Source organism: Pan paniscus, chromosome 16 (assembly GCF_029289425.2).
Source record: "Pan paniscus chromosome 16, NHGRI_mPanPan1-v2.0_pri, whole genome shotgun sequence".
Taxonomy (NCBI): Eukaryota; Metazoa; Chordata; class Mammalia; order Primates; family Hominidae; genus Pan; species Pan paniscus.
The window spans coordinates 31,825,797-31,843,373 of NC_073265.2; the positions used below are offsets into that span (position 1 = coordinate 31,825,797).

A 17,577-nucleotide genomic window follows, 5' to 3' on the forward strand; every position below is an offset into this window, starting at 1 on the left:
ACCTGGACAATAACCCTTTATCTGAATTGGTTCCATCTATGCTTTGTCCCTGATGTCAGGAAGTACCTTGCCAGTAAGGGATTGCCTTCTATTTTTTAATTTTATTTTTTTTAGACAGGGTTTTGCTCTGTCGCCCAGGCTGAAGTACAGTGGCGCGATCCAGGCTCACTGCAGCCTCCGCCTCCCGGGTTCAAGTAATTCTCCTGCCTCGGCCTCCCGGGTAGCTGGAATTACAGGCGCACACCAACAGGCCCGGCTAAGTTTCGTTATTTTGAGTACAGACGGGGTTTCACCAGGTTGGTCAGGCTGAACTCGAACCCCTGACCTCAGGTGATCTCGCCTCAGCCTCCCAAAGTGCTGGAATTACAGACGTGAGCCACTGCACCCGGCCTGCCTCGAAAATTTAACCACAGAATTGACAGTTCAAGCGAACGCAGAGAATAAAAGTATTTAGCAAATTACTTTGCAAACTTTCGGACCAAAAGTTGATTTACTTGACTTTACATAGCACGGACACCGAGTGGAAGAACAAAAACTATTTCTGGGTAAGCGAGGCCAGGAACAACAGACTTAGCACTGCGTCCTCGCGGCCCACTCGGCTCAGGATTGGCTGAAGCTGGGCCGGCACTGCTGGGCCCGGTGCGGCACGCGCATGGGTGGGGGCGTCCCAAGAGGCTGTAGGGCGGAGCGAGGCGGGGCGAGCCCGGGCGTCCTCCCGCCCACCGACTAGCCAAGGCTCGGCGGGCACCACCCGGCTCGGGATGCAGCGCGTGCTTGGGCGGGGGCGACCCGGGAGTCTTCGGGTGGAACGAGGCGGGGCGAGCCCTGGCATCCTCCCGCCCACCAGGCTAAAGACTGGCCGAGCGTCCACAGAGGCCCGCCTCCTCTGCCTGCGGCGCGTGTTTGGGCGGGGGCGAGTCGGGAGGCTTTAAGGAGGATTGAGGGGAGGCGGGGCCGGGAGTTCTCCCGCCCACCGGGCTCAGGATTGGCCGAAGCTAGGCAGGCACCGCCCCGCTCGAGCGGCAGCTCGCGTCCGCGCGGCGGCGTCCCCAGAGGCGCGTGGGGCGGGCGGGGCTGGGTTTGGGCTGTGTCTGGGCTTAGGGCGGGGGCCTGGGATGCTGCGGCTGAGCTGACCCGCTGGACTTGGGTTGTGGCAGACGGATGGCGAACGTGCAGGTCGCCGTGCGGGTCCGGCCGCTCAGCAAGAGGTGAGTCTCGGCGGGAGAGGGCGCCTGAGGCTTCACAGGAGCTGAAAAGAGCGGGAGGTCCGCGTCTCCCGCTGCAGAGATTCTGGCGCGCAGAAATCGGTGACAAAGTGACCCGGGGGGGGGGGTCGGGGTCCGGAACCCACGGAGGCCTGGCGGGACGGGACCTCAGTCGAGCTTTCGCGTTGTGTCCTGGGTATAGCGGTTCCCGGACGGCCGCGGGAGGGCTGCCCTGGGTGAGCGTCGCTGGCGTCCTGCCAGCAGGAGTTTCGAGGGACCGCGGCTCGAGGCTTGCTGCATCGGGTTGGGCCTTTGAGAAAGGCTGGGAGAGGGATGAGCATTCTCCTCTCTCTTTCTGGGGGCTTGGGAGTACCCATGAGGACTGAGGCTGAATGGTGTGTGTTCCTGGGTGCGCGTGGGTTTCTCTGCGAAGATGTGGAGAAAGCAGAAGGTGAGGGCGTGAGGGGGAAATTGAGGCCCACACAGGTCGCGGTTTCTTTCTGTGCTCGACAGCTGATTTAATCCAGAACGGAACTGTTAAGTAGGGGAAGTTGTTCCAACCTCTTCTTTCTCTCAGAGCCCTCAGTGCCCGTTTTCTCGTGGCTTATTTTGATCCCGCACCTCTCATCTCAGCCCTTGAGACATCCAGTGTGCAGCCACGAACTTTTTTCTCTTTGTCACCAGATGAAGTGTTTTTTAAAGATCAATTAGAGTTTGTTGACAGGTGGAGAGAGTTTAAAGAGCCTTCTATGTAGTAAGACCGCCAAGAGCAAAGGACTTAGACTGTAAGGGACTAACTAGAGGTTAAGTTTTGGTGGGGAAAGGGTGGTTGGTGTGGAGGGAAGTGAGTGGTGGGAGGTAAATCTGGCAGAGGGTGCTTTGGGGACCAGGAGGCACATGTTGGAATTATTTGGCAAGTTAAAAAATCTCTGGGACATAAGATAGCTTGATAATTGGGCAGAAGGATCAAGAAAGACATTGTCTCCCATAATAAAATTTGGTACTAGTGTGGATTATGCTCATCCTCATATAGAAATGATTGGCTTTGAAAAGTCTTGTAATTGACAGACTAATGAGAAGAGCAATGAGATAGAAAGAAACAAAAAGTTAAAGAGAATAGGAAGAAGGCAAAAGAGGTACACTGAAGAAAGAGAGAAGGCAGATGCCTGAACTGCTGCGTTTTGATTGGTAAATGGCTTGTGACACCTGGCTTCTTCATAACTGGATGTGGTAGCTCAGGGCTGGGGGGGTTTTATAAGTGCAGATGCTATGCTGGAGGTAGTCTCTGGTATATTCTGTATTTGTGAAACTGTTCTTTTAGGGTTCTCAGGATAACAGTATTGACCACTCCTAACATTCAGTAACTTCTCAGTTCCTTGGACACTAGGAATTTCTTTTTTCTTTTTTTTTTTTGAGATGGAGTCTCGCTCTGTCGCCCAGGCTGGAGTTGAGTGGCGCGATCTCGGCTCACTGCAAGCTCCGCCTCCCGGGTTCACGCCATTCTCCTGCCTCAGCCTCCCCAGCAGCTGGGACTACAGGCACCCGCCACCATGCCCGGCTAATTTTTTGTATTTTTAGTAGAGATGGGGTTTCACCGTGTTAGCCAGGATGGTCTCGATCTCCTGACCTCGTGATCTGCCCGCCTTGGCCTCCCAAAGTGCTGGGATTAGAGGTGTGAGCCACCGCGCCCAGCCGGACACTAGGAATTTATAATAGCATGAATTAGATTAAGAAAATGATGCTGAAATTGGTTTACTTGCAGCCACAGTAGAGAATAACATATCAAACAAAAGTGAAGGGAAAATGAAAGCACGATTTATTTACTTTCAGCTCAAGTTAAGAGCCTTGAGCAGCAAGTGGTAGGATGTCAAGACTGTAGATACCCAGGTGTGAACAGATTGTAGCAGGCTGAAGATTCAGGAGCAGATACAGATAAACCCAGTGTGGCCCCAGCCAAGAGGTCCGGATCACTTCCCTCTTCTCACAGAATCCTGCAGAGATGGCAGCTGTTCTTCAGGGGGTGTTATATGGTCTTCATTGAGGCTTATCTGAATGTCGGGAATCTGGTGATTATGTGGTTTGTTCCAACCTTCAAATAAGTCATTGGCACACACTCAGTTGACAGTCATTGGATCTGATGTGCTTGGGAAGAAATCTTACAGATGATCTGGCCCAAGCTTCTATTTTTTGTTTTTCCAGATGACAGAATGGTTTGGCTTAAGTTCTAAAAGTAGTAAGAGCCAAGATTTGATTCATTAGACCTACTGCTCTTTCTGAGATTACAGAAAAGTTGCATTTGTGTCTCAAGTGCCTATTTATTCAGTAGGACTAGAGTTGACGCTCTTTTTTTTTTTTTTTTTTTTTTGGAGATGGAGTCTCACTCTGTCACCCAGGCTGGAGTGCAATGGCGCGATCTCAGCTCACTGAAACCTCCGCCTCCTGGGTTCAAGCGATTCTCCTGCCCCAGCCTCCTGAGTAACTGGGATTACAGGTGCCTGCCACCATACCTAGCTGATTTTTGTATTTTTAGTAGAGACAGGGTTTCACCATGTTGGCCAGGCTGGTCTCGAACTCCTGACCTCACCTGCCATGGCCTCCCAAAGTGCTGAGATTATAGGCATGAGCCACCACACCCAGCCTGACCCTCAATAAAATGATACTGCTGTATAGGAAATGGTTTTGATGTCCTCCCCTCTACCTCACAGTTTCCCATAATCAGAAATTGCATATCTCATTATGAAGTTGCTGCCCTTTGTCTACTCCAATTAACCATTATGAGAACACATCTGATCTGCCAATACTGTAGGCTCTAGAAGACTATTTGCCCTGTCAAAACTTACTCTTTACCCACTGTATAGCTTTGTTTTTTTTTTTTTTTAAAGTTTTTCCAAGAATATGTAAAATGAGATTTGGAGTTTAAAATCAGAACAGGGATACATTAAACAAACAAAAGATACTTTTCTGATTATCAATTTTTGAGACTCAAAGCATCCCCAAAACATTGGAGATCCAGCTTATTCCTGAGAGACATCAACCATCACAAAAGGTTTTCACTCTGAACTATTCACATTTTTGTAGCAGAAAACAGAACAAAGTTCTGCAGACATCCTTCCTCTCTTCTTTCTAAAATGTGTTCACAAACAGGGTCTTTTCATACTTCAAAAGGAAAACAAACAGGTTTCTTTCTTGGCCAAATAGCTTGTTACTCTCACCCTGGGATCTGATTTCTTACTAAGAAAGTTCAGGGCACCAAATCCAACCAGAAATTCCCAGGACACCAATGGCTACTTAACTATGAGGGGATGGATGCTTTAATCTTTCTATGAGGGGAGTCATTCTCCTGGGATTATTATGCCCATCAGTAGTCCCAGGAGAGGTAGGTGGGAAGGAGGGTGAATGCAAAAGCTAAAGGGTTAGAGAAAAGAATGAGGCTTTCATGAACAACCCATAACAAGGCAGAATGGTCGTTTTACAAACCAACCACTACAGACTCCAAACATGCACACCCAAAACTAGAGGGGAAAATAAAGAGCTCCTGGGGGATGAGAGGAGACAAAAGATGGTCCCATAGAACAGCAGACTCGCCTGTGAACATTTCTCACCTTCCTAACATTGGAAGATGTTTAATTAAAAAGTTGCTGTTCAAAATGGTACTGAAAACATATCTAAAAATAGGTCTGTAGTCATCTTAAAAATAAAAGGTCACTTCTCAGATAAGAGGAGTGACAGATATTCTCAGATACTAACACTTGAGCTGTCTTTGATGTAAATTTGTAAAATGGCCAGGTAGAGAAAAAGGAAGGAAAGGAAGGAGAGAGGAAGACAGTGAGGGAGGTAGGGAGGGAAATTCAGAGTACGATAGGAAAGGCAAGAAAACTGGAAGAACACATTTTTTAAGCCCATGCTGATCTATCCCAGCAGCCAAACAAAGCAGATCCACAAAGGAAAAAAAATGCAGTTCTTTTCTAAGAACATTCTGAAAATCAACTTCAAACTCAAAACATAAGAAACTGCAATCTGAGAACAACTATCACAGTGCTCACTGGACTTAAAAATGACTACTGAGACTGGGTACTCAAATGGGTCAACACTCTTCAGAGGTCATTCTTAGGCATTATCTGACACAATACTATGATCAGGCATTACCCACCAAGTGGAGGCTAAAGTGCCTCTATTACTTGGTATGGACCTGCTCTAGGAGCAGACAAAATCACTTCACTTTCTTGAAGTACAAGAGGACTCTGCCAGCAACAAGATGCAAGCAGGGAGGAATGGCAGAAGAAGAGCAAGACTGGTTATCAAGGGCTCTCTTCTGATGTACAGAGTTAAAAATACCTGCACAAATGTGCTAAGTAAAAGAATGGGAAGATGAACTATAATATCAAAGACAGAAGACATTCCTCCCAGAGGAAAGAAGGGAAGAGGACCTCAAAACAGTGTCACAGGATAATGCTACCAGAGTTGCACAAACTGTGCTCTGTCCCAAGGGACAAATACCTCAAGGTAAAAGGAAAAGCAGCTCTCTTTTTTATCATTCCCCCCTGCTAGTTTTAAAGACCCCAAGCCCAGAATCCTGCAACACTGAACCATAGGTGGGATACAAAGGAACATGAATGGTGTTAGGCCCCCCAAGCCTCTGTATCCCTTCCTCAGACTTCCCCATTTCTTCCCAAGCACAACAACAACAAGCCAGGCAGTTGTAGGTTGGTATTTGATTTGGGACAAAATTGAGGGGTATGAGGGTGGCTCTCAATAAAAAAAACAACTAGAAGGCCCGGCGTGGTGGCTCACGCCTGTAATCCCAGCACTTTGGGAGCCCAAGGCAGGAGGATCACAAGGTCAGGAGTTCGAGACCAGCCTGGCCAATATGGTGAAACCCCGTCTCAGGTAAAAAATACAAAAAGCCCGGCGTGGTGGCGGCCACCTGTAGTCCCAGCTACTCAGGAGGCTGAGGCAGGAGAATCGCTTGAACCCGGGAGGCAGAGGTTGCAGTGAGCAGAGATCATGCCACTGCACTCCACTCCAGCCTGGGCGACAGAGCAAGACTTTGTCTAAAAAAAAAAAAAAAAAAAACTAGAGTTTAACTGTTTTCCTCTAAGGACTGCTTAGCGCTACAGAAATACACCAAGGGCCTTCAATCTAACTTGTTTAACTGGGAAGGGGAACAGGAGACAGGGAGAAGAAATGGTCAGATGAAGCTCATCTTCCCATCATTTGGCACCCAGAGGAAGAGTGGGAGACGGAGACTGTAATGGGGACTGCTGGTATTGCCTCTTGTGTCTTTTCACTGTTGATCCTATTGGCCAAATCAGGTGCACACAGGTACCAGTGTTGCTGCTTTTCTTCTAATCCTTGCAGGAGAGTCAGATGTCCATCTCCAACTGAGCATCACCCCCCAGCTGCATGTTTCCTGTCATGATTGTTCAAGTTGTTCAAATTATTGACTTCTACTTGTGGAGTCTTCAATTAAGGTGCCAGGGCTAGTGACTCCCGGGATATTGGGCAGATGGCAGGTGCGGTCTGAGCCATGGGAGAACTGCGAAGATCCAACAGAAACTTTCTATCATAAATGATTTGAGTTTCTCCTGGTGTGGTGGAGAAGAGCGTCCCCTCGGGCGTGGTGCAATAGTCATGAGGTAGCTGCGCGGCGTCGCTGATGGCCACGGTGTGGGTGGGGAAGGCGCGGCTCTGGCTGGGCTGGTGGCCGCTGCCGGCGGAGGAGGACATGGCTGTGGACGCGGGCTCTGGGCTTTGTGTGGCGGGTAGGCGGCGGCGCCGGGTCGGTCTGCTCCAGCTCCTAGGGCGGGTGGAAAAGCGAGCTCTGCGCACTCCTCGCTCGCTTCCTCTAGTTCCCTCGTCTGTCTCCGCCCCTGCCGCCACCCGATCCTCGGGCCTCGCCAGCAGCCTCAGCAGCAGCAGCAGCGGCGGCGAAGACCACAATGACAGGAAACCTACATAGCTTTTTTTGTTTTTTGTTTTCAAGTCTGTAAAATAGGGATAACTACTTCAATGGTTTTTATGAACATTTGATAAAAGAATACATTACAACAATCTTTATTCCTCAGACCCCTGTGCTTGGCTGTCTGGTTTTTAAACGTTTTACAAGGGGCCAGGCAGTGTGGTTTATGCCTGTAATCCCAGCACTTTGGGAGACTGAGGCAGGAGAATCGCATGAACCCAGGAGTTCAATACCAATCTGTGTCGTCAACAACAACAACAACAACAAAATTAGCTGGGCATGGTAGCAAGTGCTTGTAATCCTGGCTACTTGGGAAGTTGAGGTGGAAGAAATGCTTAAGCCCAGGAAATTGAGGCTGCAGTGAGCTATGATTGCACCACTGCACCCCAGCCTGGGCAGCAGAGTGAGATCCTGTCTCTAAATAAATCAATAAACAAAATTAAATCTAAAGACCCCTGTCTCACTGTGCTTCTCCTACCCCCAGTCCTCTAGGTCATAGCCTGGGAAGCCTGAGGAAGGATAAAAAATAAGACTGAAGGTATTGTCTCAACTTTCAGGTTCTAGGCTAGGAGTAATTTAATTGATAACTTTTATTGTTTGTAGTGGAGGATGTTCTAATTAATTCTCATCTGTTAACATTTTGGTCATGAGTACTTTAGCTGTGGCTTTTCATATTATGAAAAAGGATAGGTATCAGGTATGTGGGTCATCTGAATTAAGCCCATTAAAGTGAGTGTAGAGATTGTTTAGTTGTTAGCAGTATTACCACATAACTGCAACATAGGAAGATTCTTGAGGAGCTTGGCCCTGCTTCTGATTTAAGAAGATATAAAGAAAGGATTTGAGAAATATATTCTCAGGGTCTCAGCAGAGAGGATTCCAATACTTTTTTTTTGTCAATATCCATGCCCAAAATGCTGGAGAAAATGAGAGATGATGCCGTGTTATATGCTGGGCCAAGGATGCTCTCTAGAGTTTCTTTTCTTTTGAGAGATGAGATCTTGCTCTGTCACTCAGGCTGGGGTGCAGCATCGTGATCATAACTTGCTGCAGCCTTGAACTCCTGGGCTCAAGCAGTCCTCCTGCCTCTCAGTCTTGCAAGTAGTTGGGATTGTATGTGTGAGCCACTGCTCCCCGCACTCTCTAGGGTTTCTAAGCCTGACTTCTAAGGTATAATTCAGAGCCTAGGCTTCCTGGTCAGACAAATATGAGTTTAAATCCTAGCTCTGCCACTGATAGCTGTGTGACCTTGGACAAGTTACATAATTTCTCTCAGCTTTAGTCCTCTGCCTGTAAAAATGATATGTTAGCAAGCTATGTCAGGAGGGTACGTAGGAGGATAGCGTAAGATGAAGAACAATATGTAGTGCCCGTAATAAAGTGCCTTACACATAGAGGGTACTAAATGTGAATGTGAGCTGTTGCAGAGCCAAATTGTAAAGATCCAGGGAAGCATGCCAGCTAGGGGACTGCTTGATGTGACGCTTATAGCCATTTATGGAGACAGATGCTTCTCTTAAGGGTACAGCAGTAGGGAAATATTTTGTCCCACTAGCACTGGTTTTAGCCTCTTTTTTCTTGATTTTAAAAACAACATTTCTTCTGAGCTTGGGTCTTGTTTCTAGGGAGACCAAAGAAGGGGGAAGAATTATTGTGGAAGTTGATGGCAAAGTGGCAAAAATCAGGAATTTAAAGGTAAGCCTGAAATTGTTTTTCATTTTCTTTCCACTGAGGAGCTAATATTGTTACAGGGGCTTCCAGGATGAAGGTGTATATGTGAATGTGTTTAGAGTTGGGGAGGAAGGGGTATATAAGAGGAATAGGGGGAGGAGCTTATGCCAATCATAAAGCAAATTAAGAAATCAAGAAAGAAGTGCAGGGCATTTGGCTGCTGCAGCCTAAGTTTTATCAGATAGGGTGCATCTGTTTTGGAAATTAGTTGGTAGATGTTTTGAAAGTAAACTTGGGATGTTTTGGGGGCAATAGTTAACTTAAATCGTGCTGCAGGCAATCCATATTCTATTTAACTCACCTGACCACCAGTTAAACTTTGTCCTTATCTTTTCAGTTGATACCACTTTATCTAGAGACATTATTAGGCATTGTAGTATGCATCTGGTAATGCAGGGTTTCTTTTAGCTATACTGAGATCCACGTAACATCTTTCAGATCCCAGAAGGGAGTCAGTCACTAGCCTGGGTTTTGTTACAGATTCTCTTTCACAGATCTTACTGAACTTAGAGTCATAATTGGACAGACATTTGGAACTTCCTTCCATACCCCTCAGTCTCCCTTAGGGCTAATTTTTCTCCATCCTGTTCCTCCATTTGCCAGGCAAACAGAAGACGGAGGGGTTTCTTTCTTTCTGGGCCTTGGGGAGTGGGGAGAGACTAGGGAAGCTGACCATGTGACTTTTGCTATAGTCAGCTTGCAGGTGGTACTCAGCATTCCTGAGAGCTGAGGAAACTGGCAAAACAGAGTTATTTGGACCCCAGTCTTCACAGTCATGCCTGCTCTCTTGTTACTCCTGTGATGTGATGTGTTTCCTCTTGTCATTAGTTCTCTGCTAAAAAACAATGGGGACCTACCAGACTTTCAACAGGGCTCCCCAGGGACAAAGGACCTTTTATTCTCTGCTGTCTCTTATTTATATTGCTGTTGCCTAATCACTTCAGCTGCTTTGTTGTAAGATTCTCATGTTTTTGGTTCTTAAGAATAAGTCTCAGCCAAGATCAAACTTTAATCTGCCTTCTGCACACCTCCCTGGCTGCTGACTTCTCTGTGGTCAGTTATCCAGGAAGAATCTCTTAATCATTCTGGCAGCCTCATTCTTCTGTAGTTTATGATGGCTAGTGGCAGGGTTATCTTTCCCTGTCCAGAGTGTATAAGATAAGGCATTTCTGTGAATAATGCTGTTCTCCTCAGTACCTGGAGGTCAGTGCAAGGCCAAGCTCTGGTTCTACTCTCATCTACCTTGAGCAGCTAGATTGCTTCTGACTCTTCTGTCCAATGTGGTGTCTAAATGGGGGTTGAATATTCCAGGAACCTCAGTGAAAGCCCCAGGTTGATGAAGCCTGTCAGGCACCGTGGCCAGACTACTCACGCACTCCCAGTATCCTCTGCAGAAATACTTAGAAAAGAAATAATATAGGTTGAACGTCTTAATTTGAAAATTTGAAATCTGAAATCCTTCAAAATCTGAAGCTTTTTGAATGCTGACATGACACCATGAGTGGAAAGTTTCACAGCTGGCTTCATGTGATGGGTTGCAGCCAAAACTATTTCATGAACAAAATTATTAAAAATATTGTATAAAATTACCTTCAAGCTATGTTTATAAAGTGTATATGAAACATAAAAGGATTTCATGTTTAGACTTGGATTCATCCCCAAGATATTATGTATATGCAAATATTCCAAAATCCAAAAAAATCTGAAATCCAAAAAATTCCGAAACAGTTCTGGTCCCAAGCATTTCAAAGAAGGGACATTCAACCTGTAGTGATAAGAAGATGCCCAGAGCGGGAGAGGCTTTCTCTCCCAAGCTTTACCACATCTCATATAGTTGGTTCATATGTAGGCAGATATATGATAGAATGACAGACAAATTTAGTTATCTGTGCTTTATTTGTATCTAATAAGATGGAGAGAAAGATTACCTTTTCTTTTTCAGGAAGATAATATAAACAGTCTCATGACCAGTCCAAGTCTCTCTAGCTATGGTAGAGGGTGATCAAGTGCCACTGGCCAGATTCTAATATTATGATAGAAAAGACACTGGATCCTATGTTTGATTTTAGGTGGACAATCGACCAGATGGCTTTGGGGACTCCCGGGAGAAGGTTATGGCATTTGGCTTTGATTACTGCTACTGGTCAGTCAACCCAGAGGATCCCCAGTATGCATCTCAAGATGTGGTAATATCATTTATCATTTTTCTTTCACCTCAGTTCTTTTTTTATGTATAATATTTAAGATGTTTATTATAAAGATACTTTGCAAGGTTAGTATAGCACAGTTGTACAGATTGGAAGTACTCTAATTGGTACTTTAAGAAAATTTTGAAATAACTAACAGATTTTCAAAAAGAAGAAACTTCAATACATCAAGAAACCATTGGCCTTTTCAAGTAACCATTTTCATGGTAGGTAACAAAAGAAGCTTATTTCAAATGCGGTAATATCGTGTATTTCCTCATTTCCTCATAACTGGATAATCATTGGGAAATTAACATGAAATCTGAGTCCTGGCTATTTCTTATGATACTTTTGTCTGAAACTAATGATGTTTTGGTCTGAGAAATGGTAGTGAGAGGTATCACTTCCAGAAAGAACAAAGAAGGTGGGAAAAGACTGCTTGAACAGGACATCAGAGTTGGCTAGTGTCCATTTAGGCTTGAGCCTCCTCATGATTCAGGTGGGTATAAGTTAGCTCAGGTAGTGTTCTGCTCCTATGATAGGTGAACAGCCATGTATTATGTGCAGCACAAGGGAATTATAGAGGTTAGTATCTTCTTTGAACCTTAGGCTTGTACTTGTCCTCCTAGGCAGAGTGGAAAAGGGCTAGACAGCTAGTCAGCCAGCCTGCAAGGTAGGTAGGAGGCAGGTGAATCTTATCGATCTGCTGTTTCAGCAGCCAAGGCTTTGCCAGCTGAGCCTGTTGGTCACCCGTCGTGTGTCTTGTGGTTCTGCTTAGCTCTCGGTCAAGTTTCCAAGGCAGCAGGAGGTCTGGCCAGTGGGTCTACAGGACTTCTCTTTTTCTCTGAAGCAGCAGTGTTGTCTTGGTTTGATCACTGTTAAAGGCCATGTACTCAGACCCCATCATGGCCAGCAAGCCTTGCCTCATTCACTTCTATGGCCACAGACAGTAGCCCTTGCCCCAGCAGCTATCAGGGTACTTTGCAAAAGTCCAAACCTAAAATTGGAAAAGCCATTTACTTGGCCTTTCATGGTTCATTATCATCATACCACATGTGAAAGAAAAGACTATGGGAATATATCCTTGGGAAATACTACTGGAAATAGAAATATTTTTGGGGAAACCTGGACAGTCATTGCCTAGGATTCTATATAACTTTGAATAAAAAGTCAAACTATGTTTTCTGACAAATATTTCAGTCTTTCATAAAACTTTTTTTTTTTTTGGTGGGGGGCCGGGGGGCAGAGATGATCTTGTTCTGTTGCCCAGGCTGGAATGCAGTGGCATGATCTCAGCTCACTTCAGCCTCTTTCTTCTGGGCTGAAAGTGATCTTCCCACCACAGCCTCCTGAGTAGCTGGGACTACAGGTGTGTGCCCCCATGCCCAGCTAATTTTTGTATTTTTTGTAGAGACAGGTTTTCATCATGTTGCCCAGGCTGGTCTTTAACTCCTCAGCTCAAGCAATTATCCTACCTTGGCCTACCAAAGTGCTGGAATTATAGGCATGAGTAACTGCACTCAGCTATAAAGCTTTTAATAATTATGTCAAAGGAACAACATTATCAAGTCTGAGTGACTCAGAGGAGACAGTACTGATTTTCTGCTATTGTAGACTTCTGAAGATGATTGAATATTTCTAAATCACAGATGTAGATATTTCTAAATTTAAATATTTCTAAATTACCCCATTCTTCCCTTCTGAAAGGAACACACAGAAATAAGACCCTAGACCACTGTGGGATTTGCTGTCTGTTATATAAGCATCTCACCTTTGTAGTCCTAATGTGTTTGCTGTTAATGCTCAGTACAAAAGAGCAGTGTGGACATTACCTGCCCTCCACTGAGTCTTCTCTGTCCTTTTGAATATGAGGACAGGGGCAGGTCTAGGCTTGTCTTGTGGCCCTTGATTTATTTATTTATTTATTTATTTTATTATTTTTTGGGGGGTTGGAGTTTCGCTCTTGTTGCCCAGCCTGGAGTGCAATGGCACCATCTCGGCTCACCACAACTTCTCCTCCTGGGTTCAAGCGATTCTCCTGCCTCAGCCTTCTGAGTAGCTGGGATTACAGGCATGTGCCACCATGCCTGGCTAATTTTGTATTTTTAATAGAGACGAGGTTTCTCCGTGTTGGTCAGGCTGATCTCGAACTCCCGACCTCAGGTGATCCGCTCACCTCAGCCTCCCAAAGTGCTGGGATTACAGGCATGAGTCACCATGCCAGGCTGGCCCTTGATTTTTTATCCCAGCACTCAAGTGTGTATGAGGCATCTGGTTACTAGTGTTTGTAACCATTCCCTTGAGCTCCTCCAAGAAGAACCAGCAAAGTAACTAACTTTGAGTAAGAAAGATGGGACTCCTATAACAGTCCACAGTTGTGACTATATTTGTGGCATAGAAGACAGTGGCCTTTCCGTTAGCGGAAAGTATGAGCATTCTGATAGCTGTTTGAGACCTCCCTGGCCATGGCATACATGTGGCTGTTCTGTACATAATAGGAATTAACTATTTTGTATAACATTTGATAAATCAGTCATCTTGGAGGGGGTGTGTGAATGTGTTAAAATTTTATATGTTTGTGTGTGTGTGTGTGTGTGTGTGTGTGTATTAGTATCATTAAGCTTGAGTATGAGTTTGGTTGTGAGTCTCGTATTTTACATTTATGTGTCTTAACTGTATAAAAATCTAGTGAAAGCCCAAAAGGCCATAGAGGAGGGAAATTCATAAATATGATTCTTCTTTTGCCTGATTTGAAATTTAATGGAAAGATCAAATGAGATCCAGACAGGAAGCCTGTGCAGAGAGATAAACCAGTGTCTCCTGAGGTTTCTTCTGGCTTGTTTATTAATTGTCTGAGTCCTTCATTGGTCCCAAGAGGAGTTAGGATAGGAAAGAGAAGGAAGGGAACCTCTGTCACAAGCTGGAGTGGAGCCAGAGGTCCCAGAGTGGTGGCAGGACTCATATCTACATGATACAATCAGAGGGCCTCATTGCTTTAACACAGAAATTGGAGCTCAGATTTAACCCTAATCACTATGGCTCTGAGGCCACCACGGACGGGTAAGAAAGGTGGAATCCATACAATCTTAGGACTTGGGGTGGAAAAGAATTTGGATGTAATCCAGTTTATCCTCTTCACAGCGTTTTTTTTTTTGGAGTGGGGGGCGGGGGGGTGTGGACAGTCTTAGTCACCCAGGCTGGAGTGCAGTGGCTCAATCTTGGCTCGCTGCAACCTCCGCCTCCTGGATTCCAGCGATTCTTGTGCCTCAGCCTCCTGAGTAGCTGGGACTACAAGCGTGCGCCACCATGCTCAACTGATTTTTGTATTTTTAGTAGAGACAGGGTTTCACCATGTTGGCTAGGCTGGTATCGAACTCCTGACCTCAAGTAATCCACCTGCCTTGGCCTCCCAAAGTGCTGGGATTACAGGTGTGAGCCACTGCATCCAGCTCTCCACAGCATTAGTGATCAGATTTTGAGAGGAGGGGTCAGTCTATTGAAGTATAATTTAGATATAGTGAAAGATTTACCTTTTTTTCTTTTTTAACAATTATTTATTATTATTTTTAATAGAGATAGGGTCTTGCTGTATTGTCTAGGCTGGTCTTGAACTCCTGGGCTCAAGTGATCCTCCCGCCTTGGCTTCCCAAAGTGTTGGGATTATAGGCATGAGTCACCACGCTTGGCCAAATTCACCTTTTTATTGTACAGTAACACATTCAGGTGTGTAACTGACACTACAATCAATATACAAAATAGTCTATCATCCCAAAAATTGCTTCATGCTCTTTTATAGTCTGTTTCCCCAGGCCCTCACAATTACTGATCTGTTTTCTGTCCCTACAGTTTTATCAGTTCCAGAACGTCATAAAAATGGAATCAAACAGTATGTAGTTGTTTGAATCTGGCTTCTTTCACTTTGCGTGATGTATTTGAGATTCATCTTTTTTTTTTTTTTTTTAAATGGAGTTTCGCTCTTGTTGCCTAGGCTGGGGAGGGCAGTGGTGCGATCATGGCTCACTGCAACCTCCACCTTCCGGTTTCAAGTGATTCTCTGGCCTCAGCCTCCTGAGTAGCTGGGATTACAGGCGCCTGCCACCACGCCCAGCTAATTTTTGTATTTTTAGTAGAGATGGGGTTTCACTATGTTGGCCAGGCTGGTCTCAAACTCCTGACCTTGTGATCCACCTGCCTTGGCCTCCCAAAGTGCTGGGATTACAGGCGTGAGCCACCACGCCTGGCCAAGATTCATCTTTACTGTTGTGTGTGTCACATCTTCTAACCTTGATTCTTTTTTTGTTGTTGTTGTTGAGACCGGGTCTCACTCTGTCACTCAGGCTGGAGTAGGGTGGCACAGTCACAGCTCACTGCAGCCTCAACCTCCCGAACTTAAGTGATCCTCCCACCTCAGCCTCCTGAGTAGCTGGGACTACAGATATGTGTGCCACCATGCTCAGCTAAGTTTTGTAGTTTTTGTAGAGATGTGGTCTCGCTGTGTTGTTCAGGCTGGTCTCAAACTCCTGGGCTCAAATGATCTGCCTGCCTTGGCCTCCCAAAGTGCTGGGATTACAGGTGTGAGCCACCACACCTGACCTTGATTCATATTTATTTAAATTATCTGCTCTCCCAAAAGGACTCTCATGACTTTGGAAGCATGGATTCTAACTATAAAGGATACAGTGTGTCTTTCATCCCTAGGTTTCTTCTTATTACAAAGGAAGGACTGCTCAGAAATATGGCATTGATTTCAGATATCAAAATATCTGAGGGAACTATCTAAATTTCCCTTAGTGGATATGGAGGGAGTATCTAAATATCTAACTTTAGGGGGATTTAGAGCAGCATCTTAAGAAGCTATTCAGAGGTAGATGTTGACAAGAATGTCACCTGATCAGTGTTGGTGCTTGTGTTAGTCTATTTTGTGTTATAAAGGAATACCTGAGGCATAGTAATTTATAAAGAAAAGAGGTTTATTTGGCTCACAATTCTGCAGGCTTTACAGAAAGTATTGTGCAGTATCTGCTGTTGCTGAGGGTTCAGAGAGCATCCAGTTGTAACAGAAGGGGAAGGAGACAGTCATGTCACAGCGAGAGAGAGAGAGCGAGAGGTGGGAGGGAGGCCACTCTCTTAAACAGTCAGCTCCAGTGTGAACTAATAGAGCGAGAACGCACTCATTACTGTGGGGAGGGTACCAGGCCATTCATGAGGGATCTGTCCCCATGAACCAAACACTTCTCAGCAGGCCCCAGCTCCAACACTGGGGGTCACATTTCAACATGAGATTTGGAGGGGACAGATACACAAACTGTATCAGTGCTGCCTTGTCATAGCCTCTTAGTATGTTAGAGTTTGAAAAGAACTTGTTAGTCATCTAGGCCAGAGTTTGTTGACCTCAGCGCTGTTGACATTTTGACCATATAATTCTTTGTTGTGGGGGTCTGTACTGTGCATTGTGGAATGTTTAGCAGCATTCCTGGCCTCTACCCACTTGATGCCAGTAGCAATCCCCCAACTGTGACAATAAAAAACATGTCCAGGCTGAGCGCAGTGGCTCACGCCTGTAATCCTAGCACTTTGGGAGACCAAGGCAGGTGGATCACCTGAGGTCAGGAGTTCAAGACCAGCCTGGCCAACGTGGCGAAACCCTGTCTCTACTAAAGATACAAAAAATAGCCAGGCATGGTGGTGCATGCCTGTAATCCCAGCTACTTGGGAGGCTGAGGCAGGAGAATTGCTTTAACCCGGGAAGTGGTGGTTGCAGTAAGCCGAGATCGCACCACTGCCCTCCAGCCAGGGCAACAGAGCAAGAGTCCATCTTAAAAAAAAAAAAAAGAAGAAAAAGTCTGGACATTAGGCACTAATCTAGGCCAACCCTCATATGTTACAGATCTGGCCATGTAATTTATGGCATTATACAGGTGGTTAGTGCTCAAGCTGGAACAGACCCAGGCTTCCTTGTGGTGGTCTTTTTATTGCATTGTATCATTCTCTGTCTTTTTATATTTACAGCCTCAAAAGATAGGTTCAAAGTTAAAATTCCTTAGTGCTTTGGCACTCTTCCTGGTCCTTAGTGGTGAAATGCCTGAGTAAATAGATCAGTTGTCACCAACTAGGGACTACTAGAGGACAAGTCAGCTACTGCAAGTTCTGCTGAGAAGCAGCTTTATTTGTTAAATGCCTATTGATAGCCAGATACATTTGTAAATGTTTATCACTTCATTCACGTTCTATGAGATCTATATTATTTACTCCATTTTGTAGATAAGGAAACTGAGGCACAGAACGTTTATTAGACTTGCCAGTAAGTGGTGGAGCAAGAATTCAAATTCAAGACTGTTTAACTCTAAATTTTATGTCATTTCCACTAAACCTCACTGACTCTCAAAAAAAATACCATTTAGCCTACTAGTGATCTGATCATCTCTTTATGTATATTTGATATAATTTCTTAAATACCCTAAAAGGTAGAGGATTTTATCCCCCTTTTATAGTGGAG

At 45.3% G+C, this 17,577-nt stretch overlaps 2 protein-coding genes across 3 annotated transcripts in view; one reads left to right on the plus strand and one right to left on the minus strand.

Annotated features, from left to right (window-relative positions):
• The first annotated feature begins 925 nt into the window (after positions 1-925).
• The window catches only part of STARD9 (StAR related lipid transfer domain containing 9), a 144,482-nt gene continuing 127,830 nt past the window's right edge, over positions 926-17,577 (plus strand). For both annotated transcript variants that reach the window (XM_063596570.1, XM_003805597.6), the window contains exons 1-3: positions 926-1,208; positions 8,790-8,859; positions 10,965-11,081. In XM_063596570.1, coding sequence (XP_063452640.1) covers positions 1,162-1,208; positions 8,790-8,859; positions 10,965-11,081 — 234 coding nt within the window. In that variant the 5' untranslated portion in view covers positions 926-1,161. The remainder of the gene's footprint in view (positions 1,209-8,789; positions 8,860-10,964; positions 11,082-17,577) is intronic.
• LOC100982004 (eukaryotic translation initiation factor 4E-binding protein 2) lies at positions 1,334-7,358 on the minus strand. Its single transcript, XM_034938593.3, is given in 4 exon segments — positions 1,334-6,604; positions 6,606-6,659; positions 6,661-6,722; positions 6,725-7,358. Coding segments are annotated over 4 exon segments (360 nt in total). The 5' UTR covers positions 6,933-7,358; the 3' UTR covers positions 1,334-6,568.